This window comes from Jatropha curcas, chromosome 5, assembly GCF_041381405.1.
Source record: "Jatropha curcas cultivar XTBG-Jc1 chromosome 5, XTBG_Jcur_1.0, whole genome shotgun sequence".
In the NCBI taxonomy this organism is placed as follows: Eukaryota; Viridiplantae; Streptophyta; class Magnoliopsida; order Malpighiales; family Euphorbiaceae; genus Jatropha; species Jatropha curcas.
Window position 1 is genome coordinate 29,788,572 of NC_143155.1, and position 26,701 is coordinate 29,815,272.

General features: G+C 36.5%; 6 protein-coding genes and 1 pseudogene across 8 annotated transcripts; 4 read left to right on the forward strand and 3 right to left on the reverse strand.

The window, feature by feature from the left end:
- Positions 1 to 814: 814 nt before the first annotated feature.
- RAD51C (RAS associated with diabetes protein 51C) lies at positions 815 to 4,379 on the reverse strand. The gene is made up of 9 exons (XM_012228206.4): positions 4,146 to 4,379; positions 3,362 to 3,460; positions 3,085 to 3,207; positions 2,911 to 2,944; positions 2,686 to 2,756; positions 2,364 to 2,590; positions 1,970 to 2,101; positions 1,529 to 1,595; positions 815 to 1,382 (listed from the first exon to the last, which is right to left on the reverse strand). The coding sequence occupies exons 1-9, from the start codon at positions 4,255 to 4,257 to the stop codon at positions 1,207 to 1,209; spliced, it is 1,041 nt and encodes a 346-aa protein (XP_012083596.1). The 5' UTR covers positions 4,258 to 4,379; the 3' UTR covers positions 815 to 1,206.
- A 451-nt stretch (positions 4,380 to 4,830) lies between these two features.
- Positions 4,831 to 8,743, reverse strand: GCP1 (glycoprotease 1). Its single transcript, XM_012228207.4, has 13 exons — positions 8,374 to 8,743; positions 8,246 to 8,290; positions 8,097 to 8,171; positions 7,883 to 7,979; positions 7,663 to 7,753; positions 7,459 to 7,508; positions 6,770 to 6,960; positions 6,541 to 6,626; positions 6,325 to 6,400; positions 6,170 to 6,253; positions 5,949 to 6,063; positions 5,781 to 5,869; positions 4,831 to 5,473 (listed from the first exon to the last, which is right to left on the reverse strand). The coding sequence occupies exons 1-13, from the start codon at positions 8,662 to 8,664 to the stop codon at positions 5,342 to 5,344; spliced, it is 1,422 nt and encodes a 473-aa protein (XP_012083597.1). The 5' UTR covers positions 8,665 to 8,743; the 3' UTR covers positions 4,831 to 5,341.
- Positions 8,744 to 9,352: 609 nt separating this feature from the next.
- Positions 9,353 to 11,965, forward strand: LOC105643361 (protein NRT1/ PTR FAMILY 7.3-like; annotated as a pseudogene).
- Positions 11,966 to 12,416: 451 nt separating this feature from the next.
- LOC105643140 (arginase 1, mitochondrial) lies at positions 12,417 to 15,836 on the reverse strand. 2 transcript variants are annotated; one of them, XM_012228209.4, is made up of 7 exons: positions 15,712 to 15,836; positions 15,401 to 15,543; positions 15,098 to 15,257; positions 14,670 to 14,803; positions 13,697 to 13,906; positions 13,050 to 13,160; positions 12,417 to 12,919 (listed from the first exon to the last, which is right to left on the reverse strand). In XM_012228209.4, exons 2-7 carry the CDS (start codon positions 15,539 to 15,541, stop codon positions 12,659 to 12,661), a joined length of 1,017 nt encoding a protein of 338 aa, XP_012083599.1. In that variant the 5' UTR covers positions 15,542 to 15,543; positions 15,712 to 15,836; the 3' UTR covers positions 12,417 to 12,658. The 2 variants fall into 2 exon arrangements, with proteins under 2 accessions (XP_012083599.1, XP_012083598.1); XM_012228208.4 differs by having other exon boundaries at positions 15,629 to 15,815.
- A 1,641-nt stretch (positions 15,837 to 17,477) lies between these two features.
- On the forward strand, positions 17,478 to 21,396 carry LOC105643144 (nitroreductase family protein). Its single transcript, XM_012228213.4, has 3 exons — positions 17,478 to 19,170; positions 20,295 to 20,484; positions 20,939 to 21,396. The coding sequence occupies exons 1-3, from the start codon at positions 17,554 to 17,556 to the stop codon at positions 21,064 to 21,066; spliced, it is 1,935 nt and encodes a 644-aa protein (XP_012083603.1). The 5' UTR covers positions 17,478 to 17,553; the 3' UTR covers positions 21,067 to 21,396.
- A 602-nt stretch (positions 21,397 to 21,998) lies between these two features.
- Positions 21,999 to 24,914, forward strand: LOC105643142 (myosin-4 protein (DUF641)). 2 transcript variants are annotated; one of them, XM_012228212.4, is made up of 3 exons: positions 21,999 to 22,158; positions 22,532 to 22,588; positions 23,378 to 24,914. In XM_012228212.4, exon 3 carries the CDS (start codon positions 23,455 to 23,457, stop codon positions 24,718 to 24,720), a length of 1,266 nt encoding a protein of 421 aa, XP_012083602.1. In that variant the 5' UTR covers positions 21,999 to 22,158; positions 22,532 to 22,588; positions 23,378 to 23,454; the 3' UTR covers positions 24,721 to 24,914. The 2 variants fall into 2 exon arrangements, with proteins under 2 accessions (XP_012083602.1, XP_012083601.1); XM_012228211.4 differs by having other exon boundaries at positions 23,390 to 24,914.
- Positions 24,915 to 25,503: 589 nt separating this feature from the next.
- On the forward strand, positions 25,504 to 26,473 carry UNE11 (Plant invertase/pectin methylesterase inhibitor superfamily protein). Its single transcript, XM_012228210.4, has one exon. The coding sequence runs from the start codon at positions 25,703 to 25,705 to the stop codon at positions 26,339 to 26,341; it is 639 nt and encodes a 212-aa protein (XP_012083600.1). The 5' UTR covers positions 25,504 to 25,702; the 3' UTR covers positions 26,342 to 26,473.
- Positions 26,474 to 26,701: the final 228 nt, after the last annotated feature.

Here is a 26,701-nt window from a genome sequence, read left to right on the forward strand (position 1 = left end):
ATTTTTGTTTTGTTGCAAGGATACTCCAATTTTAAAATTTAGTTGCAGTTACACCCTAGAATTGATTTGTAATTATATATTTTGTGGGATCCACCATCTAAATTTTCATTTTTGCCCTTCTCTCTCTTACCCACTTCTCCACAGTATAAGGTGTGAATCCCGTAAAATATACTCAAAATCAGTTTTACAATGCAATTGCAGTTAAATTTTTAAAATTTTATATTAGAATACAATGAATTTTACAAATCTCTTGTTTTAAGAATGCAATTAATATAAAAAGTCGAAATTAGGATAAAACTAATCAAAATAATAAATTTGAAAAATCCGTAAAATTTGAAATATTCTAATACATTAAACCTGAAAATTAAGATATTATTTCGACCAAAATATCCTTGGAGATTAGGATTTTCTTATATAAAATTTGAGAGTGACGATGGATTGAAAAGCTATTAGGTGACAAAGTTTGAAAAACATAAATAGCAACATACTTTCGTCTCAACCTTGAATTCAACAAACTACACAGTTCCACTCTTCAATATTCTTTATTTTTTTAATTAGGTAATGATCCTAAGTAATACTCTCTTTGTCCTATATATAAGTTTATTTTCCTTTTTCAAAGTGCAGTTCTATTTTCTTTTTTAAAAGACAATTTATTATTTAATTTCTTAATGTATTTCTATTTAATGTAGATGTATATTCTCAATTATATATATATAATTTAACACTACAACAAGGTATTTTAAGAAAATATATAAATAAATAGTATAGTTTAACTAGATTAATTAATTTTTCTTAATCTATCTTTAAAAATGAGTATATAAAATTACTTGCCGCCTTCAATTAATGATCAACTTTTCTTCTCTCTCAACAAATAAATAAAAAAGATTATTGCTTAGTTTTGCTGATACATCCGCATTTCAAGCAACAAACAAAAACCAGTCAAACCCTCCAATTACGACTGCTCAGCACTGACTTACAATTTACAAAGAGGCGAATAGAATGAAAGGTCACCAACCTTAACATCAGCTTCAACAAATAAACATTTTCTAAAAAGGTAGAAAATCTACTGCAATGAGTGGTTAAAATTTAGTACTTCAACTAGGATAACTCGTTTAAGTTGGCTAGGAGGTTTTGTATTGCATATCAAATAGTAATCCATAACTTTTGTTTACCTTTTCATCTCTGTCCATGAACCCAATCAAACTGTTACATCATTCTAACACGTTTACAACTTGAAGTAGAATTTCGGATTCCTCTACTGGTGACCGAATATGGTGCTGATGCTGATTTAAGGGAAGGTGATTTGTCAATGTATGCATATCTCTCATTGCCATTCCAGTACAGAATAACCCGATTTGTGCAAGAATGCGACCAGCTATCACCTAATCAGTGTAAGAAAACCAGAAAAAACTGATTACAAAAATAAATAAATAAAATAGACAGATTATGAAGAAAAAGAAAGAATATGATCAAGAACTAGAAAAAAAAAAAATTTATGTAGAAGGGGGCGTATAGAGATTAAATTTACCTAGTGCAAGACCTAATTGGAAAGAACCTTCAGTGTGCTTGGTAGTTACCTGATTCAATAGAACTACCTGCAAGCAGTTAAAATCTGATTAATCATAAAAAGGCCAAGCAATGGACACAGATCTTAATTCCAGTAGTATGAAAGCACTTCAATGTGTAGGAATAAAGAAAAACAAAACATTTTGCAAAGAATGAATGGATGCTTTCATAAAATTTACCAAGACCAACTCTACAAAAGCTTTGCTAAGTTGCCTACCAACTAGTTTTCAGATATCTTTATGACAATGAAATGGGAAAGGGAAGGAGAGGAGAAGAGAAAGAGAGAGGGGTGGGGGAGGTAGCTGAACTTGGGTAATGTAAAATATACTCCAAAAATAAAAGATTACTTGAAATGAAAGTGTGAAGATTGTTGGATTTACAGTTTTAAGAATTACTAATTTACCGCTAGGCTGAAATCTTTTGCAATCTTCATCAACTTTAAGGCCATTCCACTGAGTACCCGTGTTCTGAGGGCTAGATCTTCAAAATCTTGGCGGAAGTGGAAAGTAATACTATCAATTATTATGATTTTAACCTGTTAAAATGATAGAAAATCAATTCACGAAGAACATATTTTAAATACATGTAAGACAAATCGGCAAGAGATCCCTTGTTTCACAAAAATAGACATTCGAAGAATTGGATAGATGGGGATGAAACTTATTGCTTTAAGCAATTAAATAATCATCTAGAAGCAGAGTCTTGCTTCCTGTGGGGAAAGAGAAACTAGGCAAATTCAAACCATTGTTTGGTAATCCGACAGTTGGCATATATTACAGAATATCGAAATTACTTACATCTCTATTTTCTGAAATAAAATTTTCCAAGTAATTAGTCAGGGCAATTTGCTCTGAATAACTGCAAACACGAAAGTAATATATATTTTTCAAAATATCCTTGCTTTGCATCCCCACGTGACAAGTTTGCAAATCCTTCCTTAAGAACCTACTATATTCTGACATGTCCTCTATACATGCTTCAGCAACCTGTAGAGCACGCTCCACCATAAAACTACCTTCTGTATCTGAATATTGCAAAGATGCAACATTATAAGCATCACCAGTAAAATATCAGTTGAGAAGTTAAAGAAAAAGGGCCATTAAAGTGTCATCAATTTACCTATATAAATTGCCTGTCCGCCCAGGCCACCACAATAAGGTGGAATTTGGACATTGACTGCAAGTTGAATCCTACCAATCCAAATATATGGCTCAGCATCAGTAAGCTTTTCCTTTACATATATGGCCACACACATCATAAAGAAAGAGAAGAACAGAACGAATGCTCAGGCTGTGTTATACCCCAGCTAGAAAGAAAGAGATGAAGAAAAGGATAGCCTCATACCCCATCTGTGTTTTACCTATGCCTGGCACTCCACCTATAAAGAGCAGGGAAAAAAAAACCCCATAAATGAAAAAATAATTTGCAACTAATCATGCTTAGGCTCATAGACAAAGCATACAAACTCTCGTATTAATAATTTTACAAGAAGAAAGAGAGAGGAAAAAAATGCCTAACCAATTTCTGTCACTTCTTTGCAACTTATTCCTCCACCAAGGATGTTATCTAGATCTGCACAAGATGTAGTAATGCGTACCAAGGACTGCTCCTCATGAAGCATGTCCCAAGCATTCTGAGCACCTGTTAATACAAAAGACCGCACTCAGGTTTCATGAATAATATACACCATTAAAAGTTTTCAATTTGGTTAGATCACCTCTGAAAATATGAAAATGAATGGAGAAAGGAAATTAAATGAAATGCAATTGTAACATGTCAAGCAGAAATTGATTACCAATGATAATAGCGTGGCTTCCTTCCACCCTGTCCAGCTTACTGCTATGTGATGCAACTTTCAAAATTTCAAGAGCTTCTCCATCTGAAATTTTCAGATCTATTCAAGCATAAAGAAAGTTAATTTTTAGCCATAACATTACAGATATCCGGGGGAAATTCATACAGAAAGCAAAAGCAATCCCAGCAAAAACAACGAGTATGATTTCCCTTTGATAAAACAGATCTTATTTCTCGAACAAACATTTTAAGCTGTTAAACTACTAGAAATGAATTCTCAATAATCAAAAGATTCATAATGTGGTTTGACTAATTTTACTTTGGCCATCAATCCCAGGCTTAGGACCAGATATGCTTCACCAGGCTCACTTCACCAGGATTCATATAGCCAATCCGTCTAGTTTGGGACAAAGGCTTAGCTGTCTAATTTGGGACTACTGCTTAGTCGTTGTTGTTATTGATACTACTAGAGATGATACTACTACAACTGACTTGGTGGCCAAATTTCCTTCCAATTTAGAGCTTACTATTCACTGCATTTAGTGAGACCTCTTAAAATTCCAATCACAAGGTCACAATAACAAACACTTGGTATCCGATCATCAAAACGACAATACCCAAATGGCCAAACCATGAAAATCACCAGAATTTAAATTTACACTACACATCTAGTAAGCATAGAGGAAGAACAAATGAAATATGGAATAGAGAAGCACCGAAAGTAAGAAAATTGAATACGATTACGTAGTAGACTATGGGTTTGAGCGATTAAAACGTAAAATTACCACGTGCAAGATCTGAAGAGGAGACAGAAGAAAGGGAAGAGATAGAAGTGTAGCCTGCCGATATTAGCTTCCCTCTCTGCGTCGCCGATAACGGTAGCCTCGATACTTCCATATCCCTCTCTAGACAAATGTTTTTTTTTTTTTTTTTTTTTTTTTTGAGGGGGTAGACAAATGTTTTCGATTCGATGAAACTGCGTCTGTGCGGGTCGTTTCAGTGTTCTTGGCGCGCAAATACTTTCATCGAGGCGCTAACTAATGATATGCAGCGACCTGGACACTTAGAGCCTGTGGGCACTAATTGGGCCTGGACAGGAAGGATTGGGCTAAGCCCAAGAAAACACCGTATAAGATTTTCCCTTGAGTGTGCGAACGACAGGGAAATCATCAATGAACATGGGATTTCTTTACCTAAACCGCGCGGTCTAGACCTAGACTAGATCCAGCATCAAATTAGTGAAAATAAAATTTTTATTGAGACAATAATATTTCTGATGAGAAAAATAAAATAAAATATGGACAATTTATGAACCACGAGTATTTCTTTTTTTCCAGGGAAGGTTTTCTTTGATTTATGAACAACACTATCGTTCTTGATCACGAGGAAGAGGGACAATCTACTCATTTAAACTAACCCCATAATGTAAAAAATCAACTTGAAAAAAACATTAAATGCGAGAATCTATAATTATTAAAATATTAACATTTATTAGAATAATTATATGAACAAGACAGGTTAACCCCCAAATATAAGAAAGGGAAGTAATTAAAATATAAACAACTCAATGGTAATTGAATCTGTAACTCTACTTATTGCTACTACACTAAATCAAGTCTTATCCAATATGCAATAACAAGTGTAGAATATACAGGATCATAACAATACTCGGAACGCGCACAACCAAGGGAAACAAGAGATTCCAATTTGAGATCGCAGCAGAAAGACTTCGGGTTCTGAAATGCAAGTTACCAACTTCCTAGATGCCTGACCAGAACACTTCCTCAGGAGTCGGGACTGATTAATCATTTTTAGAATTGGTGTCAGGTCTACAGACAATCTCCGTTCCCCATTTGAAAACCAGATTCTGGTCAACAAGGTTGACAATCATCCTTTGAGCAATGAGAGCACTGTCTAAAAATGTCAACCAACTAGCAATGTCGTATTTTAAGGAACTCCAGAGAACTAGGAGTTCCACATATCACTGCTGTTGGAGTGATGCTTGAATTAGAGAAGTAAGAGATGGATGAACCCGTGCCCTTCTTATAGAACGAGCATTGCTTCTTCCTTCAGCATACTCCACTCCTAATGGCCACCTTGGTCGCAGATCATACTAATTCAAAAGACAAACATTTGCTAGTTATTGAGGCAGCAAGAAGACAGTTTGAATATACAACATAAAATATTATCTAACATGTTATCAAGCAAGTGTAGACATTACACTTGTCACTTGTCACAAGCAATAAACCCTCTTACAGTTACATAACAGCTATGTAAAAGGTCAAATGAAATCTATTTGCTGATTCCTTAATTGAATCTCTCAGGATGAATGATCAAGTTTATGGTTCAAAAGAAGTGCAATCAAATATCGCAAGGGTGGGGACAGGAAACAAAAAAAAGACAGTGCACTGAGAGCAAACCACAAAATCCTCTGCTTCATCTGCAGGTGGTGGAGGATCAAATCTTCCCATACAGAAGTGCTCAATTCCAGTCCAAGCCACCATTACACCTAATGAGATGAAAATCAAGTCGTTAGTTATTTACAAGGTATGTTATTTATAAGGTCTAGAAGACCAAAGAGATCTTACCATTATCTGTACAGAGACTGGGAGGAGGGCATAAAAGTTTCAAGTTCTTCTTCTTCACAACCTGATCAAGCCGGGTTCGGACATACTGATTTGATGCAACACCTCCAGAGACCACCTAGAAGAATTGAAAGTAAAGGTAGGTGAATGTCTCAATCATGTCAAGAAATTAACAAAAAGAATAAATCAATCACGTGGAATAGCTGAAAATTCCAGTGTGTTACCAGATATTTTATAGATGGCTCAATCTTTCGTGCCCAATCAATTGCCCGTTCACACCTCTCCTCTAAATGCAGCACTGCAACTCGCTGCAAGAGAGTCTCAGAAAGAACTATATTAAAAAATTAACCCAAGAAAAGAAAAAGAAAAAAAAAAAAACCTGAAAAGATGCAGCAATATCAGCTCGGGAGCTTCTGTCTTGACTGGTTGCAGATGATATGGGAATTTCTGCATTGCTAGACACATAGATATGGATGCATCAATAACCATGACAAAGAGAAAAAATTTATTAACTAGCTCATTGTTAGCACTAGCCATGCATCATATGGAATTGTACTCCAAAAGATGAACAAATATTTTAGAGTTTTCTACATACATATTTCTGGATTCAATTGCCAGCCTCACTTGAGTCTTCAGTCCAGCATATGAGAAATTGCAATCTTTATGTTGTTTCATTGGACTCTGAGAAAACAAAGCGGCAAGAATTTCAGAAGAACAAAAACAAAAGATTTCTCAAATTGAACCAAAGAATGCACATTCTTGCAAACATAACTTCATTGACAGAAAATAATAATAATAATAATAAAATATTTTGGACAACTAACTGAAAATTTGATAGATTCTGCATCTCCCTCTTGAGCAAGTGCCTCGACTGCTGGCCCTCCACTCCTCCTCATATCAAGACCAAGCCATTTTGCTATCTTATCGTACGCTTCACCAATTGCATCATCTATTGTGGTTCCAAGTTGTATGTAATGGCCAAGATCACGAGCTAGAATAAGCAGATTGTGACCTCCTGAGAGTCGAAAGCAAAGTGAAATTATCAGAACATGTGCAACCAGAACTAAATTTGGTTTGCCATATCCTAAAGTAACATTACTTAAATTAATGCAAAGGGAAAGGGGCTGAGAACCAAACCAAAGCAAGGTTAAATTAAATTTGGTTCGCCATATCAAGGATATATCACAATGCCAACAAAAGTAAGCAACCAAAGGACTGCATGGAATTAAAGCAATATTTGATATTTTGGCAGAAGATAAAGGACCGCAATTTCTCAAATCCATGTTACTGCCAACATTTTCAACGAATGCTAACATTTTTTTTTCTAAAATTAGTTGAATAATTCAGATAATGCCTTTTGAAATAAACAATGTGCGCAGAAGTGGATGCATTTAAGCTAAAAATTTATGCTTTAACAGTGTCAAGTTTTAAGTAACAATCATATTCTCACACATGCTTACCTCACAAAAGAAAGAAAAAAAAAACCTGTAAATAGAATAAGGATATGTCTTACCAGAAATTAGCAGCGCCATAAAAGGAAATTGCAACTCTTGTTCAATTAACCTAACAAGAAGATATACATGGGCGTACATGAGCATTTCAAAGAACACATCAACCCAATAGGTTAGAATATCAAAAAGAGTCTTTTAAAGAATAATATTTAGTGAATGCTATTCTATATCTCTACTCCAACTCATAAACACTTGCAACTCCATACCTGGCTACTAGAGCATGAGCCTCCATATGATGGATACCAACAATTGGTAGATTGAAGCTGCCTGCCAGTTTACGAGCTTTCTGCACACCAACTGCATTACAAATGCATAAACAAACTTTCATAAGGAACTCTTTCTCTATAAAGATTGCGCAACAATATATAACTATAGCAGGATTTGAGAAATAGTTTAATGGAAAAAGAGAAAAATTAATCAAATTACCACAAAGACAAAGGCTTAAACCAGGACCAATAGTAACAGCAACCGCAGAGAGATCCCTTGCAGTTAAATTTGCTTGATCAAGGGCATCCTGTACAACCTGCATTAAAACAAACAAAAATTTCGGCACCAATTGATTTACTGTAAGTAAAAAGAACTATAATACAAAAAAATAACAAAAGAAAATCAAATAAAGCTTCCAACTCAAATACTATACCTGATCAATCACTTGTGAATGCCTTTCTTCTGCCATTTTAGGAGCAACACCACCATACCGTTCAAGCAGGTCTGCCTTTAGTAAAAAGCTTAAAATGAGCTAATGACGTACGATAAGGAAAGGAAAACGAACTATCAAGACCTATATACCTGAGAAGACACCACCTGACTGAGAATTTCACCATTGCCTTTAACCTAACATCACAAGCAATCAATAAAAATTCAAAACGCCCAAAAGAAAAAAAAAAAAAAAAGAAAAAAAACACTCAATTACGTACAACAGCGGCGGCGGTGTCGTCGCAGCTAGTTTCAATGCCGAGAATAACCAAATCATCTTTACGGCGAAGAGTTTCGATTTTGGATTTTGGGGAAATGGAATTAATCGAAGACGAAAAGCGAGAAGATGGAGAATAGAGTGAGAAGTAAGTGAGAGGTGAGCAATTGAGCGTTAATAGCTTCTTGTAGGGTTTTGGGATTTTGAAAGATGATAAAGCGCAGTGAAGTGAGGGTTTTGGACGGAGATTTAGGCGCGAAATGGACGAAGATAGCGTCGACAGCGAAGACAACATTTTGGAGGCAGCGGAACTTCGTGACAGTGGAAGCTGCGAGCCAGTGGTTAACGGCAACTGAAGCTAGACTTAAAGATTATGCCTTGCGGATAATTTAGATTACATAAAATGACACCGTATCAAAGCTGACGGTAAACCGGTAACCGGTTTGTATAAAATTAAATTTTATTCTTGTATCAGTGCCCTTACAAGAATATGCAACATTGCCTCTGCATCTTTTTTAAAATACATTATTCTGGCTCTATCTTTTACCTCCTTACTATGCTCTTCTATATTGTTTCCGTTAAATATATGAACAAATTAATTAATTTTGATAAAATACAACAATCAAATGCTCAATTTATTCAGTAAGAGATTAGTTAATTTCAATAAAATGTAAGGATAAAATAATAATCATTGCTGAAAAAAAAAATGTCAAAAGATTTTAAAAAATATAGGCGCAATATTATATGTTATGTTAAAATATAGACAAAATCATAATTTGTTTCAAATTTATAACACGTTGAAGCCTTTAGGGTTGACACGCGTCGCGCCCTAGATTAGGAGCACAGAAATTCCATGAATTAGTGATTGAGCTGCCATTTTTCATAATTGCTTTGCATGGCGCTTGCTTGCCTCAGCATCCGTCTTTAAATGGTTCTCTCTCATTCACTGTCTCCGTATCTAAATTAGATTTCTTTGACGAAGAATGGAGGCAGAACAAGAATCCGGCGTCGGAGCTTCTCTACCCAGTAATGACTTGAAGGAAAAATATTCTCGAAACCCTCCATAATTTGCATGCATTCCTTTCATTTTCTTAATTTGAACATATTCATCATTTCGTTTCTGAATTTATACAGTCTATTTATCAGAGAAATGGAAATTGTGAATTTACTTGTAGCTTGAATTTTCCCTGTTCTTCGTTTTTTGCAGATTTTAATTATTTTACATCTTATTATGGCTATTTATGCCCTCTTTGTTTTGACCAAAAAATATAGTTGAGATATCCTGCAAGATTTTATACTCGAAGTTAAAGCTGAGAGAAAACTTCCTATAATCTGTTTTTGTAATTCATCATTGATTATTATTAATATTACCTAAATTTCAAATTGCAATATAAAATTGATCTCTACACAAACCAAAATAAAAGTCATTTGTATTTTTTTTTTCTGTTGTGTATCTAATGAAAAAGTAAAATTATGTGAAATTAAAAAGCTTGGAATTAAAATCATGAGAAGAAGTAAAAGTAAAATGCTGATTTGTAGAACACTTTTGTTTGCATATATGCATCGAACTTCAACAGTCAAAGGACAGAGAAGAGAGACAATGCAATGGATGAACAGGAGATGGATCACTTGATCGCCATGGCAAACCTGCTTTAAAGGGAAGCACTGGTGGATGGAGATGGGGAATGCTATTATTAGGTATGTCTTTTTAATGTGGACTGAACTGTAATATCATTTTATTTTCTGTATGTTTTTTATATTTCCTTTTTTATAAAAAAAAAATTGAAAACAGCAATTCTAGGTCTAGTTACATTATCTTATGTTGGAGTGGAGGTGAATATGGTTCTCTTCTCAAAATCTGTATTGAGGCAAACGAATGCAGAGGCAGCAAATACATTCAGTCAATGGATGGGAACTGCTTATCTTTTCTCTCTAATGGGTGCCTTTATTAGTGACTCGTATTTACGAAGATACTTGTGTCGCATTCCAAGTTGTCCTCGTTATTGTGAGTAGCTACCTCTGATCTCCCCATTTCCTTGCTTTTTTTTTAAAAAAAAATTGGAATTTGATTTTCAATGTCGGTTCTTGCATGCAGGGGTTAGTAGCATTATCATTCTCAACTTTCTGCTTAAACCCCATGGCTGTGGACCTTTAGAGGTGTTATGTGAACCTCATGCACCAATTGAAGTTGCAGTATTTTATATATCAATATACTTGATTGCTTTTGGAAATGGAGCACCTGAACCTGCACTAGCTACATTCGGTGCAGACCAATTTGACGAGGAAGATCCCAAAGAAAAGCAGTATAAGAAATCATTTTACAGCTACTTTTATGTTGCAATAAACCTCGGGTCCTTGGTTGCAGAGACAGTTTTGGTTTATATAGATAATATGGGTTATTGGTTCGTTGGGTTTTGGATTTGTGTTGCTTGTGCTGTTGTCGCATATTTGTTGCTATTGAGTGGAACTTTCAGGTATAGGCACTTCAAACCGTCTGGTAATCCAATTTCTAGATTCTCTCAGGTCATACATAGTAGCTTCATTTTGAAGTACCCTCAAATGGGGAAGGGCTTTATGAAATTCATGGCGGGGAAAGTGAAATAAATGGTACCAGAAGAATATTACACATTAATGACTTCAAGTGGGTACAATCTTTGTAAAAAGCTTTGCCTTACTTGGATTATAAACAAAATTAAATTATCTAATTCTTTTTGTGTGTGTGTGTGTGTGTTCGACAACCAGATTTCTTGATCGCGCTGCCACTCCCACCCCATGGACATGATCGCAGTGGAAGACCAAGACCAGCTCCAAATCCATGGCATCTTTGCACCATCACTCAGGTCGAAGTGAAATGCATACTGAGGCTATTGCCAATTTGGTTCTGCACACTTCTGCCTTCTGGAGTCTTCATACAATTGCTATCACTGTTTGTTGAACAAGGAGCTGCAATGGACAAAACAATCTCCAAGTTCTATATTCCTCCAGCAAGTATGACTGCATTCGACATTATAAGCTCCTCGGCTTTCATTTTATCATATGACAGCTTAATTCTTCCCTCAATCATGAAAGTGACGAGACGGAAGCCTAAACCACTGGGCAAACTACAGAGAATAGGCATTGGGCTTATAGTTGTAATAGTAACCATAGTAGTCGCAGGAATTGTTGAACAACAAAGGCGAAATTATGCTATTGATAGTGATGAGGAACGTTCATAAGGGATTTTGTGGCAGCCTCCACAGTACATCCCTCTCGGAGCATCTGAAGCATTAGTTGATGTTGCACAAATGCAATTTTTTGCATCGCAAACACCGGATGCATTGACAAGCTTAGGGATCAGCTTGTCCATGCCTTCAACAGCCATTGGCAGCTATAATACAGTATGATTTTGACTGTAGTGATGGCAATGGCGAGACGAAACGGGAAGCCATGTTGGGTCCCTCCTATCTAAATCACGGTCATTTAGAGAGGTATTTCTTTCTCTCAGCTACTTTGGTAGCTCTTAACTTGGAATTGTTCACGCTATGTGCCAAGCAGTATAAGTTCACATCGATGAGAAGCCAAATGCAGAGGCAAGTGAAATGAATGATACAGAATAAGCTTTGAAATGTTTGGACTCTGATTATATAGATCATTTCAATATGGTTTTCAGGACTAGCAATCTAAATGAAGCAAGAATTTAAATCTAATAGTAAGATGTTAGGGTCTGTAACATGCAGTTCTACATAGACCAGAATCCCGGAGTAATGCATCTACCGTTTAATATACTTCTTGCTGTCTTAAAAACACCCTTTTTCAACAGGAACGCAACACTACCAATCAATACTTCTTAACATAAAGAAAAGGTTTCCATAAAACCAATATAAATGGATCATATTGTCAGCTCCCAACCTCTGCTTGGAATAATATCATGGTGGCTGTAAACATTTATTTTGTAAAAGTGCAGGGGCGCAACAATGCTTAAATTGGTAGAAATTGTACCCTCTCATTTTTGGGCACAAAATGAGGTAAAAAAATGTTCCAAGTAATGCAAGAGCAATGTTGCTACTCTTTTACTGTTTCTTTTTTTTTTTTTTTTTTTTTGTCCAAAAGCAGAGAGAGAAGTGTTGAAACAAAAAATTCTACAGATAGCTAATTTGAATATAAATATTTAATAATTCCTCGAGAGAAGCCCTCTTAAGGGGATATGGAAAAAGATGCCTGTGTGGAAGGCAGGAACCATTGGTCAAACTAATTGGATGCACCACGGAACCACAAATGTGAAAAGTCTAGGCAGGAAGGTGTAAGATTTATCATTTCGATATCTTTGCAGTCAGTTCTCTTACCAGCTTGGCAGCAACCATAGCAGTCATCCCATCAACAGTGTCACGTTGCGGATTGAATTCTACCACATCTGCTGCAACAACATCAGCTTGAAGGTTGTGGAGGATGTTTAGTACATCACGGAAAGAGAGACCACCAGGCTCAATGTGAGATACACCAGGAGCAAATGCAGGGTCAAGGCAGTCCACATCTATTGAGATATACACTCCCTTTGCACCTTCCCCTAATTTCTGTTCAAGCAAAAAATTGAAGTCAAACTCATATAGCCCAATCACAAGCATGTCCAAACATTGGTTCTTTTTTTTTTTTTTTTTTTTTTTTTTTTTGTTTGGGGGGGGGGGGGGGGGGAGAGAGAGAGACCAGATTTTCCAACAGCTGGCGATCTCTTGAGAAGGTTCGCATTTCATATTGCTCAACTCCAAACCTTTTGCCTTGCTCACGTCCTTCCTTCGTTATTGATCTGATACCCACCTGAAAGGTCAGCATTCAATTTCATTAATATTCCAGAGCTCTCTTGTAATTCTGGCAAAAGGTGTGAGTGAACGTCCTCAATGTCCCAGGTCCAAGGGCCATTGTGCTGGTCAGCATGGGGCGGGGGAAAGGGGGTTGTATGAGGGAGGAGAAAAGGATGAACAATAGTTTTACACTTGAAAATCTCAAGTACAAGCAACATAATCAGGTGCAATTTGTGAAATAATAGCTACACAATGAGTTTCCACTTAGTTACACCCTGCAGAATGCAGATAGATTCATGGTGCAGCCTTTTACTGTAGGAAATGACAGAAAGAAAATAAAAAGTTTAAGGCGGTAAAAAAGAAAGCTAATATGAACTTCATGGTCATATTCTATACAGAAGGGGAGAGATTGGGGTTCAAGCTGCTTGAAAAGTTGACATAGCATAAATTAGATGAATTAACTTGCTAAAATTGCAAATCAATATTTTTCCAAAATATTAGTACAGAACATCAGAGCAGTGAGAAAGATAATGTGAGAAGTAAAAACCATACTTGCAAGAGTCGCCGTGCATAACCACCTTCCATTATTCGGGCAAATGAAGATGCATGAGAATATTTGTTTCCTTCAAAAGCATGATAAATATCTGGATGAGCATCCAGATGAAGAATATCCACAGGTCCCCCAAGCTTCTCAGATACGGCTCTTACCACAGGAAAAGATATTGAATGATCACCACCTAAAACTAATGGGCGTAGTGGATCCTGGAAGAGCAAACATCAAAAGAATTAAAAATAAAACATTTAAACCAAAAGTACCAACAAATACTTAGATCTACCAAACTAGTAAAATCCCATTAAACGTACAACTTTAGCAAAAGAGTTCTTGGAGTTCTAACAGAGAATGCATAGTAAGCACCATCACTGTGATTATTAGCATAATTAATCTCAAGAATCTAATATAAAAAAATTTGGACTTCACGTACAAGTTTACAGAACCATAGTTATAAAAAAAATTTGGACTTGACATACAAGTTTACAGAACCATAGTCATACAGAAACTTCTGTGAATTTGCAATCATTCAACAGTCTAATTCAATAAGTCGGTCAAACTACTAACCCCCAACTGCTCAACTCACAGCTAATTATCATTCATCGTTATGCAGATCAGAGAGTAAAATGGTGCAAATTTAGCTACCTGCTGGAATATCTTAATCTTGCCCAAGTTTTAGATATTTGAGACAACCAAACTAGAAACAGCAAATGCAACATTGCACACAAGGCAGGAATCCATGTGCAGAAAGAAAAGAACAATCTCTGCATCAATCAACTGTTACGTCGTAATCAAGTAGCCTTACAAACTGCTGAACTACCTCAGCAGATGATAAAAGAAAATGTGGCTGATGAAGCCGGGATGGATCAATCAATGGTGACCAAGGAAGAGTTAAAGGAAAATTTGCTTAGCTGCTATTTTCAGAATCGCTAATATGATAGAAAATTGACAACGTAGATGAAAAATAGCATTCACCTCCTCCATCACTAGCTTGACAGAGTCACTTATAACATTCATCAATCTGTCATCTTCTACATCACAATCTCGAATTTCTTGAACAGGAACATCACCGACATCAGTTAGCACCCGTGGGTCATTTAATTCTTTCCCTGCACACAGCCAAGCATCACCCGGCCATAAGCTCATATTATTCAATATTTTTACAAACAGGTTCCCGAGAACAGCCAGAAGTACGAAAATCAGTACTATAACATTAGCAATTTGATATCTAGTAGGATTTAGGAAGAGAACATTCACATATTCAAGGTTTGATCTGAAATAATTTATTTATTAAACTAATTAAATCAATCCATGAATCACCAATTATAAAATACTCAGGGAAAGTCATCGCGTTCGTTATAAAACCATAAATTGAACGTGCTATTTAAATAAAATATGAATACCTTCCTCAGTTGATGAGTTAGTGCTACCACACCATATAGCCTCCCTAATTCGAGGAGGAGCGAATGCTGGACCCTGAAGAAATGATGAGTTGTGGCCTAAAGGAACACCAAGAAGCGATGACGACGCTACCGCGCCTCCTAGAGCACGCACAAGCTCTCCCTGTGAGTACCATAATTAATTTCAGATAACTAATCCATTCATAACAGAAGCAGAGAACAGATCATAGTCTTCACATGATAAGTAGGAAATTCGACATCAAAATTGGTAAAAGCTTTTGAATAAGATAAGAAGTAGAGATGTACCTTAAGCTTTGCTCTCTCGCGAATAAGAGTAAGAGAAGCATCGATAACGCGATTTTGGCCCTTCTCTATCAACTCAGTCGGGATATTTGCTGCTTTTAGTTTCTGCAGGTAATGGATTCCTCTCTGCCCTATAACTGACATTTCTGCAATTTAAAAGTAAAATTAGAAAACTGGCCACCATTTCTTTCACCACAACCATGTGAATGATAAACGACTTTGCATTAGTACCTTCCAGGAAAAGAATAAAGAGGAAAGATAGAAGAGAGAGTGAGAGCGACTAGCAAGGGATAGAGCCTAAAGGAAATGCGTACTTCGATTGATGAAGATGGACGGGACGATTTAAAGGAGAAGCAGCTTTTTCAATGTCACAATTAACAGGAGCAGAAAATGGAGCCGCTGGATTAAGATGATGATCTGATTATATTTTATTGATTATCCGCGTGTAATATAATTATTTGTTTATGGGTCTTCTCGCGGGTTGCCGCTGCGGGGTATTACTCTTAGCATGAAATGACGCTATTATCCAGTTGTCGGGACTTGGTGAAGGGCATCGTTGTCCATTTATGTAGGGAGGGAATGGGAAGAGCGAATATATATTTTGGGGACTGAGGCGGGTGGAGATAGCATAAAAGCAGAAATGCAAGGATTACGTAGCACGTTATGATTTGTTGAGTCAAGAGGCAATCCATCATCGAATTGAAAGTGGAAACTGACGTCATGCGCTCCGAGAAGGTTTTTGGTGGATGGATGGTTGTGACTACTAGATGTTAAAATGCGCCGCAGGCCTCTCACGCACCCCTATACTCAAAGCCGTCCAATAAAAAAATAAAGGCTGGCAAGAGCCAAAGCATATAGGTTTGTTTTGTTTTAATATAAAATCATTAACCTTATTTAATGTTTTCAAGTTCTAAGACATTTCATCAAGTCCAATATATATTTCATCAAAAATGGACCTGGACTGGGCTACTCATGAGCTTGTTTTTTTTTTTTTTTTTTTTTTTTTTTTTGGTTCTGTGCCAAATTTTGCTACTGAGAAACATTTTAATCTTACTGTAGTTTTTTTTTGTTCTTCTCAAGTTAAGTTTTAATCTTCTAGGCCTGAATCCATTTGAATGGACTTAACGAGTTCATTTCATTTCTGAATTTCCATGGAGCAATTTGAAATTAATATGTCTGAAGGCCTATGATATCAATTTCCTTTTTTGCTTATTTTATTTTTTTAAGAGTGATATATCAGTTTCCTGATTCAGTAGATTTTGATGTAATTTCAAATTTATTCAAATTTAATCAATAATCAGTTATTATCTAGCACTAGACAACTTTATTCAATAATCAATTGAACCCAATTAAATTATAAAAATAATATTATTTATTTATTTATCTTAAAAAATCAAATAATTCATAATTCACAAATTTTAAATAAAAAAAATACCAACAGAACAAAATAACTGAAAAACAAAAAATTAGCCCTAGAATAAAAAATCAACATGTGAGTTCTTGCCTTCTTGGCATGTAAAATCACAGGTTGCTCAGTTCAATCAATCGAAAATCATAGAAGCAAAAATAAAATGAAAAACTTTTGAACAAACAAAGAATCAAGATTTGCAGAAAAGAAAAAGAAGAAAATTTTAGAACGGTGATATGGTAATAATAAAGAATAGAAGCATCAGAGTCATGGAAGTATAGATGAAACACTGCTGGCATTAAAGAAATGCGTGCTTCTCAGTATCCAACATTCTTCATCATTTGCTTACTATTCACTTGTATTTATTGAAATATTTAAATCATCAACTTGCTAATATTTAAATCATCAACTTGACGATTCCGTATTCGAGAAAAACAAAGAAAGGTAGAGTGAGGAAGGAAGAGGGTAGGGTTGCAAAAGAAGCCGACTGAGAATAATGGCTTAAATAAGCTGCTGGCTTTCTGCAATCTTATATACCACATACGAAACCCTAGGGTTAGAAGTTTTGGGCTAATCGTTGGCCCAATTGTAGTATTGGGTCCATTTACTACTGAACCCGGCCCGATCAATTTGGGTTAATTTACTTATCAATTTTTATTTTTCAAAAAATCCACATGTTTCCAGAATCAATGGAGCTATAGAATCAAGAAACAAGCTTCGATCTTTGGGTAAAAGTAACACGGCAAGAATGGTTCCACCGAACCTGACTTCAAGATTTTCTTCTCCTCTGAACCAAACTCATTTCTGCATTTTTACTTCAAGTGTTACTCTCCTATCTGATCTAAGCACCGCCAAGAAATCAATTGCAACGATGTCTTTCTCCTCCTCATCGTCGCCATCACCATCTATAACCAACCCCAAGGAAGACAAAACTCCAAACCCTGACACTCAAAAGCTAAGCCAGGTAATAAAGTACCATAACCAGACCAAACACAATTTTACCAATTACGCTAGAGGCCCTCGCGGCCTTGACTGGGCTAACCAACCCAATCCATTTCGCCGTTACATTTCTGCTCCACTACTTTCTCTCCAGCACTTTCCAACTGACAATCAAACAGCATCATCAGCTGCTGACTCTGCTCCTCTATATCATTCTATTTTCAATTCCCTTCCTTCTCCAAAACCCATTTCTAAATCTTCGATTTCCCAATTGTTTTACGATTCTCTCGCTCTTTCTGCTTGGAAAACAACTGGCTTTTCTACTTGGTCTCTTCGGGTTAACCCGAGTAGCGGTAATTTACACCCAACTGAAGCTTACCTTATTGCTCCACCAATTGAATCACTTTCTAGTTCTTCTTTTGTTGCGCATTATGCACCAAAAGAGCATGCTTTAGAGCTTAGAGCTACAATCCCGTCTGATTTTTTTCCAAAATTCTTTCCAAGAGATTCGTTTCTAATTGGGATTTCTTCTATTTTCTGGCGTGAGGCCTGGAAATACGGGGAGCGTGCGTTTCGGTATTGTAATCACGATGTCGGTCATGCTATTGCTGCGATCGCAGTGGCTGCTGCTGGACTTGGATGGGACGTGAAGTTGCTTGATGGACTAGGGCATAAAGAGTTGGAAAGGTTAATGGGGCTTGAAATTTATCAGAGCTTTCAAGTTCCTGATGGGCCAATTAAAGGCAAGATTCCTGATATTGAATTTGAGCATTCTGATTGCTTGCTTCTTGTTTTTCCTAAAGGGGCTACTGATTTTGATGTTAATTATAAGGAATTGAGCTCCGCATTAATGGAATTTAAAAATTTGGACTGGAAAGGTAAGCCAAATTTGCTTAGCAAAGAACATGTGTGTTGGGATATAATTTATAGAACTGCAGAGGCCGTTAAAAAGCCCTTAACATTAGGAGAAAGATTCTTGATTGATCCATTTCAGGGAAGTGGTGTTTGTAGTGATGGGTCGTATAAAGGTTTTACTGTTAGGGAAATTGTCAGAAAGAGGAGGAGTGCTGTGGATATGGACGGAGTCACGAAAATAGATAGAGAAACATTTTATCAGATTTTGTTACATTGTGTTCCTTCTGGTTCTGGAACTGGAGAAAGTCAGAAAAGACAGTTGGCATTGCCATTTCGAGTTCTTTCTTGGGATGCTGAGGTGCATGCTGCTTTGTTTGTGCATAGAGTGACGGGATTGCCAAAAGGGTTGTATTTCTTGGTGAGAAATGAAGATCATTTTCATGAGCTTAAGAAAGCTACAAGAGCTGGATTTAAATGGGAGAAACCAGAGGGATGCCCTGACGATTTACCTTTGTATGAGCTTGCTAGGGGTGATTGCCAGCAGATTGCCAAACAGCTCTCCTGCCATCAGGTATGTCAACTGCTACACTCTCTTTTTTTTCACCCCTAATGTTAGTAGAATTGCTTGGGAAGCATGTGATTCTAGACTTGAATCCGTATTAGACCAGCAACCCTGGTCATGGTTATTGAGGCTTGCCTGACTTAAGGCTCAAGGGCTTGCGCATCAAATGTCTTCAGGCGGGCAACCTCACTCGGGGGACGCACGCCTTTTCACGCCTTAGGCTTAAGAAAGGCACGTCCTTTTATTTATTTTATTTTTCTGAATAAGTGAGTACAGAAGTATCCAGCTAGTATCTGTTTACGTAAAATAAAATGTCAGCCAAAAGCCAGTGATGTGTTTTGCAGTTCATCCTCCATTCCTCTATTTAGAGCTCACCTCCTGCAATCTATCCTCTTGCTAGCAGCCATTCAGATATTTTTTTTTCTTAATTTCTCTTCTTATATATTTACTTTTTTCTTTTTTTTGTCCATATTCTTGATTCTATGCTTTTCATTTTTTTTCCTGATTAACTGTTTTTTCCCATGTTTTTCTGATTTTTTTTTCTAATATGTTAAAATATATTTTTCAGATTTCTATGTTTTAATTTTAATTTTTTTTAATTTTTGCATCTCACCTTGCTTAGATGCTCTCAAATAGGCTCCAGCAGCGCTTTGTGACTTGGTTTTTTTTTTTTTTTTTTTTTTTTATTGCTAATAATCCTGGTTAAAAAATTGAAGTTTGAAATGGTTGGTAAACCATGGGTGCTCAGCATAATGGCAAACTTAGATAAAAAGTTAACTTTTGGATGTCGCTTAATAAAGTACAGCACAAAAGTTTTAATGGGAAACGACATGACCCTGTTTTGACATAATTAACATCATCTCAACACCTGCATAGCAAAAAAAATTGTTGCCATAACCTCTGATTTATCAATGTTTGTCACCTCCATTATTGGCAAAGATTTTGTGTTTCACTCACCCGGGAATAACAATGAAGAGATCTAATGCCGGTCCTGCTCATCATTTTTAAAATTTAAGTTACAAATTGTGCTTTAAGACTGTCTTGGCCATCTTTGTGAACCGAGGAGTATCTAAGGAGGGTGGCCTACTATGCATTTTCTCCAACTCTTGCTAAAACACGTTACCATAATGCAGGACATAGCCAGTGATGGCTGCTTCAGCCTTGGTATGGTGGCTCATTTTGAGCCTACCTTGCGTGACAAGGGCGTGTGGATGTATCCTCGACTATTTTGGGAGACTGGAGTCCTTGGCCAAGTGTTGTATCTTGAAGCACATGCAGTTGGCATTTCTGCAACTGGCATTGGTTGCTTCTTTGATGATCCAGGTATGTTTCTTTTTCTTCACTTCTGTCTGACGTGGTATTTCCTCTGTTGTGATTACTGTGCATGGGACCGTTGCTCATGAAAAATTAACGTCAATGATAATTGATAAATGGTACAATTACATGTACTTTTAGAGAGGTTTAACAAATCAAACATATACATTGCTCAAGAACTGAACTTGATGGGCGAGCCTGTTTGGATTATGATGCTTAAAAACACATATTCATTGATAATTCCCTGTACAGCGTCTGCTTTCAATCGGTAGATTTGGTTCAAGGAAAGCTCCTCGTTTAATCTGGCTACTGCTAGGATTATTATAGATTAATTAATAACAAGTCAATGAAAGTAAAGTCAAGCTCTCTGTGGACTCAATTTGGCAGAACTACCATGGAAACATCTCTACTTATGTTCTAAAATATAATAATTGAGAGTTTTCCTCTTATTATCCTTTTGCAGTGCATGAAGTGCTTGGATTGAGAGGATTAAACTTTCAGAGTTTGTACCATTTCACCGTCGGAGGCCCGGTATTAGACAAGCGGATAATGAGTTTACCTGCTTATCCTGGACCTGACATTGATGCATAATAGTTTCAATGCTTTCCGCATACAGAGCTCAGGGATTCTGATTGTTGTTGCCTTGCTGTGAACCATCACAAACTGATATACATCAAATATCTTTCAAATGATTTCTTTTGATAGAAGAATTATACAAGTCCCTTGCCTGTCAATGAACTTCTCTTCGGTTGGGGGGCTACAGTTAAGCATGTTTTAGCCTGTTTAAATGCAATTTGACCTGTACAGCTAATATCAGACTATGGTATGGTTAGTCCCATCGTACATAATGAAATGCACACCTGTAAATTGCTGCACCAGTTCTTAATTTAAACAAGCTTAGTATTGTTTTTTGTGTTCTAATATATTCATATTTTGATTAGTTTATTTTCTTGGGTTAAAAAAATAACAAAAAGACCAACCTATAGCCTTCCCGCTCTTCCATTTTTTATTTGGACTTGATTGAATAATTTAGTGGTTGTTATTGGACTATATAAGTAAAAAAAATTAAATAAATGTATCAATATTATAATGTTCCTAAAATCATATTAATACGGTAATGGATAAGTAATTATGAGGTGGTAGTGACAGACAGTGGCTCTTCATTACGCAAGCATCAACTTAGCAAAGTCTTGATTGTAAAAGGTATATATGAATTCTTACAATGGACTAACGGAACAATTGAATTCGGCTAATTAGTAGTTACAATAGGTTAAAATTTTGCAATTAAAAAACTAATCTATTCCTAATTTATATAACAGCCATTAATTTAAAAATAATCATATAAACAGTTAAATAATTTGCGCCAAACTATAGAATTCATTTAACTGTAAAAATCAGTTCAATTGGGATTCGGTGTGAACTGTGATTTGACTTCTTGTAGTATATGAGACAAAAAAAAAAAAAAAAAAAAAAAAACAAAACAAAATGTAATAAATGAATAATAGTGTGATGAAAATGGAAAATTGTAACAATAAAAAATGAAAAGGAAGAAACAATAAAGACCGTTCCCAGTTTAGGGTTTATTTTTGTCGGGAAGTAAGCTATAACTTTACCAAACTTGGGTTGTCAATCGGTTTCTTGTTTTCGCTGATCTTCAGCGATTCTCCGGCAACTCCCGACTAGGTAAAATCTTCTCTTTGTACTCATTACTTTGAAAAATCCTCTATAGGATTTGTTCTTCCTTGAAATCAAAGTAAATTGGATTAACATCATCATTTGTATTAACATCATCGTTTCCGTCTTCAATCGTAAGCTAGCTAAACTGATTATAGAGCTCTAAAGTCATTCTTAGAGCTTTAGATTCGGTATTCTCTGTGAACCTCCCTTCTACTTCTTGTGGCGACCCGATGAATTGGAGGATTTAGCTTCAAATTAGCCGTTTGATCTATTTGTGTGTTTCTCTATCTGGCTATTGAATGATAGCGGGATATTTGTTGATTAAGAGCTTGTTTTGCCTTATCAGTTGATACTTCAATTTAATTTCTATGGTTTTCAGGGTGGAGGGTATTATGTTTGCTGGATATATCCTGAGGGCCGTTTGTGATCTTTGCAGGTAAGAAACTCATAATGGCTTTTTTGTTGTACATAACGTGCATAGTTTATTGAGCTTTTGAAATATTTCAAATGTTGGCATCCATGGATCTATTGTTATATCCATGACATAGTATGAACCCCACGGCTTCCTTTGCGAAATATTAGTATGAATGACAAACTTTTGTTAGATGTTTTTCCAATTAATTTGGTGATGGACAGAACCCTGGGCTCATGCTCCATCGTTTATAATGAGCGGGGTGGTTGGTACGGGTATTAGGTTCTTCTCTCCTTCTTTACATTGTAGCGTCTAAAAGGGGTGATTGAGAATGCATTTGCACCATAGCATACCCCAGATGGTTTTTCCTCCAAGTCTGATCTCCTGTCTGGTCTGGATGGTGTTGTCATATGCTTCTTCAAATCTTTTGTTTATTAACAGTGGTTGGGTTTGTCCTCAAACTCTCTATTTAGAGTTTCACATAAGGATGTAGTATTTGGGGTATTATCATGTTTGCATGGAATATTATGAGGACTGGAAGAAGGGACTTCCAAATTTATTGATCAACATTCTTCTCATTATCATAAGGGATTTTGGTGGCTAAAGGTAATGGCATTGTTGCATATTCAGGTTTTAGTTCTTATTATGCTTGAACTACACAACGAATTTTGTGAGACGGATATTTATAAATAACAATTTTGTTGCATATGCATTGATTATATGTTTTTGACAGTTTGGATTTGAAAGATCAGTACTCACATCAATTTCCACTTTACCTCATTTATTCCTTTATTTGTTACTAACATTTATCAGATGAGTTTTCAGGTTGTGCTATATTGGTGCTTTTTTTGAAGGAATCCTACTTGACCATCCTTACTTTAGCAGTAGCTATGCTACCCACTGGGTTGAAAGATAACCAACTCCGTGAGAGCAACAGCCAAAAGGTCCACCCCCAACCCATGGAAGAATCTATGAATCAAAATCCTGAAGCTGTGGAAGCCCTGGTATCCAAAATATTCACAAACATCTCCTCGTTGAAGTCAGCTTACATTCAGCTTCAAGCTGCTCATACTCCGTATGATCCTGAAAAAATTCAGGCGGCTGACAAACTTGTAATTTCCGAGCTGAAGAATTTATCTGAACTCAAGCATTTTTACAGGGAGAATTACCCCAAACCGGTATGTGTTTCTCCTCAGGACTCTCGCTTAGCTGCCGAGATCCAAGAACAACAGAGCCTACTGAAAACATATGAGGTTATGGTGAAGAAATTCCAATCTGAAATTCAGAATAAAGATTCTGAGATTATTCAGTTGCAGCAGCAGATTGAGGAGGCAACTCAGAAGCGAGCTAAGCTGGAAAAGAATCTTAAGCTTAGAGGCTTGTCAACCAAAGAATCAGAAGGTTCTGGGGAAGAAAACGGGTATTATCCTGTAGATCTTACTCCTGAGCTCTTCATGACTGCTGTAGAAGTAGCTTTTAAAGCCATTCATGATTTTTCTAAACCTTTGATCAACATGATGAAAGCAGCTGGGTGGGACCTTGATGCTGCTGCTAACTCCATTGAACCTGATGTTGTTTATGCAAAGAGGGCTCACAAAAAGTATGCATTTGAATCTCATATATGTCAAAGAATGTTCAGTGGGTTCCAGCAGGAAAGCTTCTCAATAAAATCAGACAATGTGATGGTCTCTAGAGAAAGTTTCTTTCACCAATATCTTGCACTCAGAGAGATGGATCCATTAGATGTACTAGGACAGGACCCAGATTCCGATTTTGGTAAATTTTGCAGGAGCAAGTACCTGGTGGTGGTTCATCCAAAGATGGAAGGTTCATTCTTTGGAAATTTGGATCAGAGAAATTATGTAATGGGAGGTGGACATCCGAGAACTCCCTTTTACCAAGCTTTCTTGAAGTTGGCTAAGTCAATCTGGCTTCTGCACAGGCTGGCATATTCTTTTGATCCAAATGTTAAGGTCTTTCAAGTTAGGAGGGGTAGTGAGTTCTCAGAGGTTTATATGGAAAGTATTGTGAAAAATCTGATATTAGATGAAAACCAGAAGCCTCGTGTTGGGCTAATGGTTATGCCTGGTTTTTGGTTGGGAGGCAGTGTAATTCAGAGCCGTGTTTATCTCTCGGGTGTGAAGGTTGCTGAATGACTACCGCCTTAATAATCTTAAAACCTGTTTTTATGTGGTGTGTTTTATTATTTATGTACTTCCTTGGCTTATAGCGTGTTGTTATCTTTGTAATTGTAATGCTAAATTGTATGAGGTGAAATTAGCTTTCGTATCATGTAAAAGTCTCTTTCATCGGAATTTCCAATGTGATGGAATTAGAAGCTTTCGTTGCATTAGCAGAGTAGCAAGAGAGAGTTTCGATTCTGTGTGAGTTGATTTCGGTTGAAAAAACACTCGTGTAGGCCCACGTGATTGATGCGGTGGCAATACAACTTCACGCTCACATTAAGAAGCTAACGAGAATTGACTAATAATATTTCGTCTGGAACTTTCATTGACCTTAATTTATGCATTGTGCTGGCTAAAAAAGAAATGCGTGTTAATGATGTCCGGAGACAGTTTGGCGCGGGCATCGGTGATCTCTCTTAGCTAAGATGATCTAGTGGTCGGAAATGAATGATCAATTTTCAAATGAACTCTATCTATGAGATGGTTATGGTGATCTCTCTTAGCTAAGATGATCTAGTGGTCGGAAATGAATGATCAATTTTCAAATGAACTCTATCTATGAGATGGTTATTCCAGGTCAAAAGAAAATCGCCCAATTTGATTCGATAGATATGCAAATCAAATAATAATTGGACAATATCAAGGTTGACAAACATAATTATGCATGTGTTTCTTTCCAAACAATTTCATGGTTATGTTGATCCAGATAAGCATTATCTTTGTGCAAGGATTGGTTCTTCCATTACCCTGGGCCTAAGATACCCTAAATAATTCAGTTTAATTTGATCCACCATGATTAACATAGCCCCATTTTATTAGGCTATCTTTAAGGATCAATTTAGTGTTATTTTTGCTTAATGCAAGAAAAGTGCACATTAGCATGTGATATTATTTCTATATATACACCTTATGCTCCTTTCCATTTCCCACAAACCGAGTCAATTTTCAAAAAATGGCCAATCTCAGCCTTTCTTTACTAGTGCTGCTACTCTCCTTTTCTCTCATTTCAGGCATGGCAGAGCCAACCTTTGTTAGAAGAACCAAGGCACCGGCACGGGCCTATATCGAGACCTCATGCCGGGGCACCCGCTATCCAGCCCTATGTGTCCAATATCTCTCTAGATTTTCAAACTCAACCATTCAAAACCAGCAGGAGCTGGTTCAAGTTGCCTTGTCGGCAAGCTTATGCAGGGCTTCTTATACGAGATCATACATGTTGAAAGTGGCAAAAGAACTACAGGCAAAGAAAGCTAAGGAGTACCAGGTGGTGAAAGACTGTTTAGACCAAATAAATGATAGCGTGCAACAGCTTAGCCAGTCAATTAGAGAGATCCGCCGCATGGGAAGGCAGGAGGAAGCTGCAGGTGGCGGCGACATATTTTGGCATATAAGTAATGTTGAGACTTGGACTAGCAGCGCCTTGTCTGATGCTAGCTACTGCGTTGATGCGTTTCCTGGAAGGAGAATGAGCAAGTTAAAGGCCACAATCAAGGGTAGAGTTATGAACGTGGCACAGGCTACGAGCAATGCTTTAACCTTGTTTCACCGATATGCTGCAAGGTATAGAGCTGGTGCAGCCAAGAAGCCATAAAGTTAGTGTTTTCAGAATGTAAATGTATAATCAAATATGTTTTCTTTTGAAGAGTTGGAATTTGTTGTTGTAAAAATAGTTTGTACACCAAGATGTTTAATGAAAAATATGGGAGCATGTCAATGTGAATCACTTTTTTTTGTCTCCTGTATAATTGCCAATTTATATATGGCGTGACGGATGAACTATTTAAAGGAAATTATCCACCATATCCCATTGATGACCTCCATCATCATTAATCTGAGTCTGATTCAAAAATTTTATTTTACTTAATTTCAAAATTGTGGAATGATTTACTGTGGAGGTATTTTTCTTTTTTTGAAGTATTTTCAAGTGATTGAATAAAATAAATATGTTATA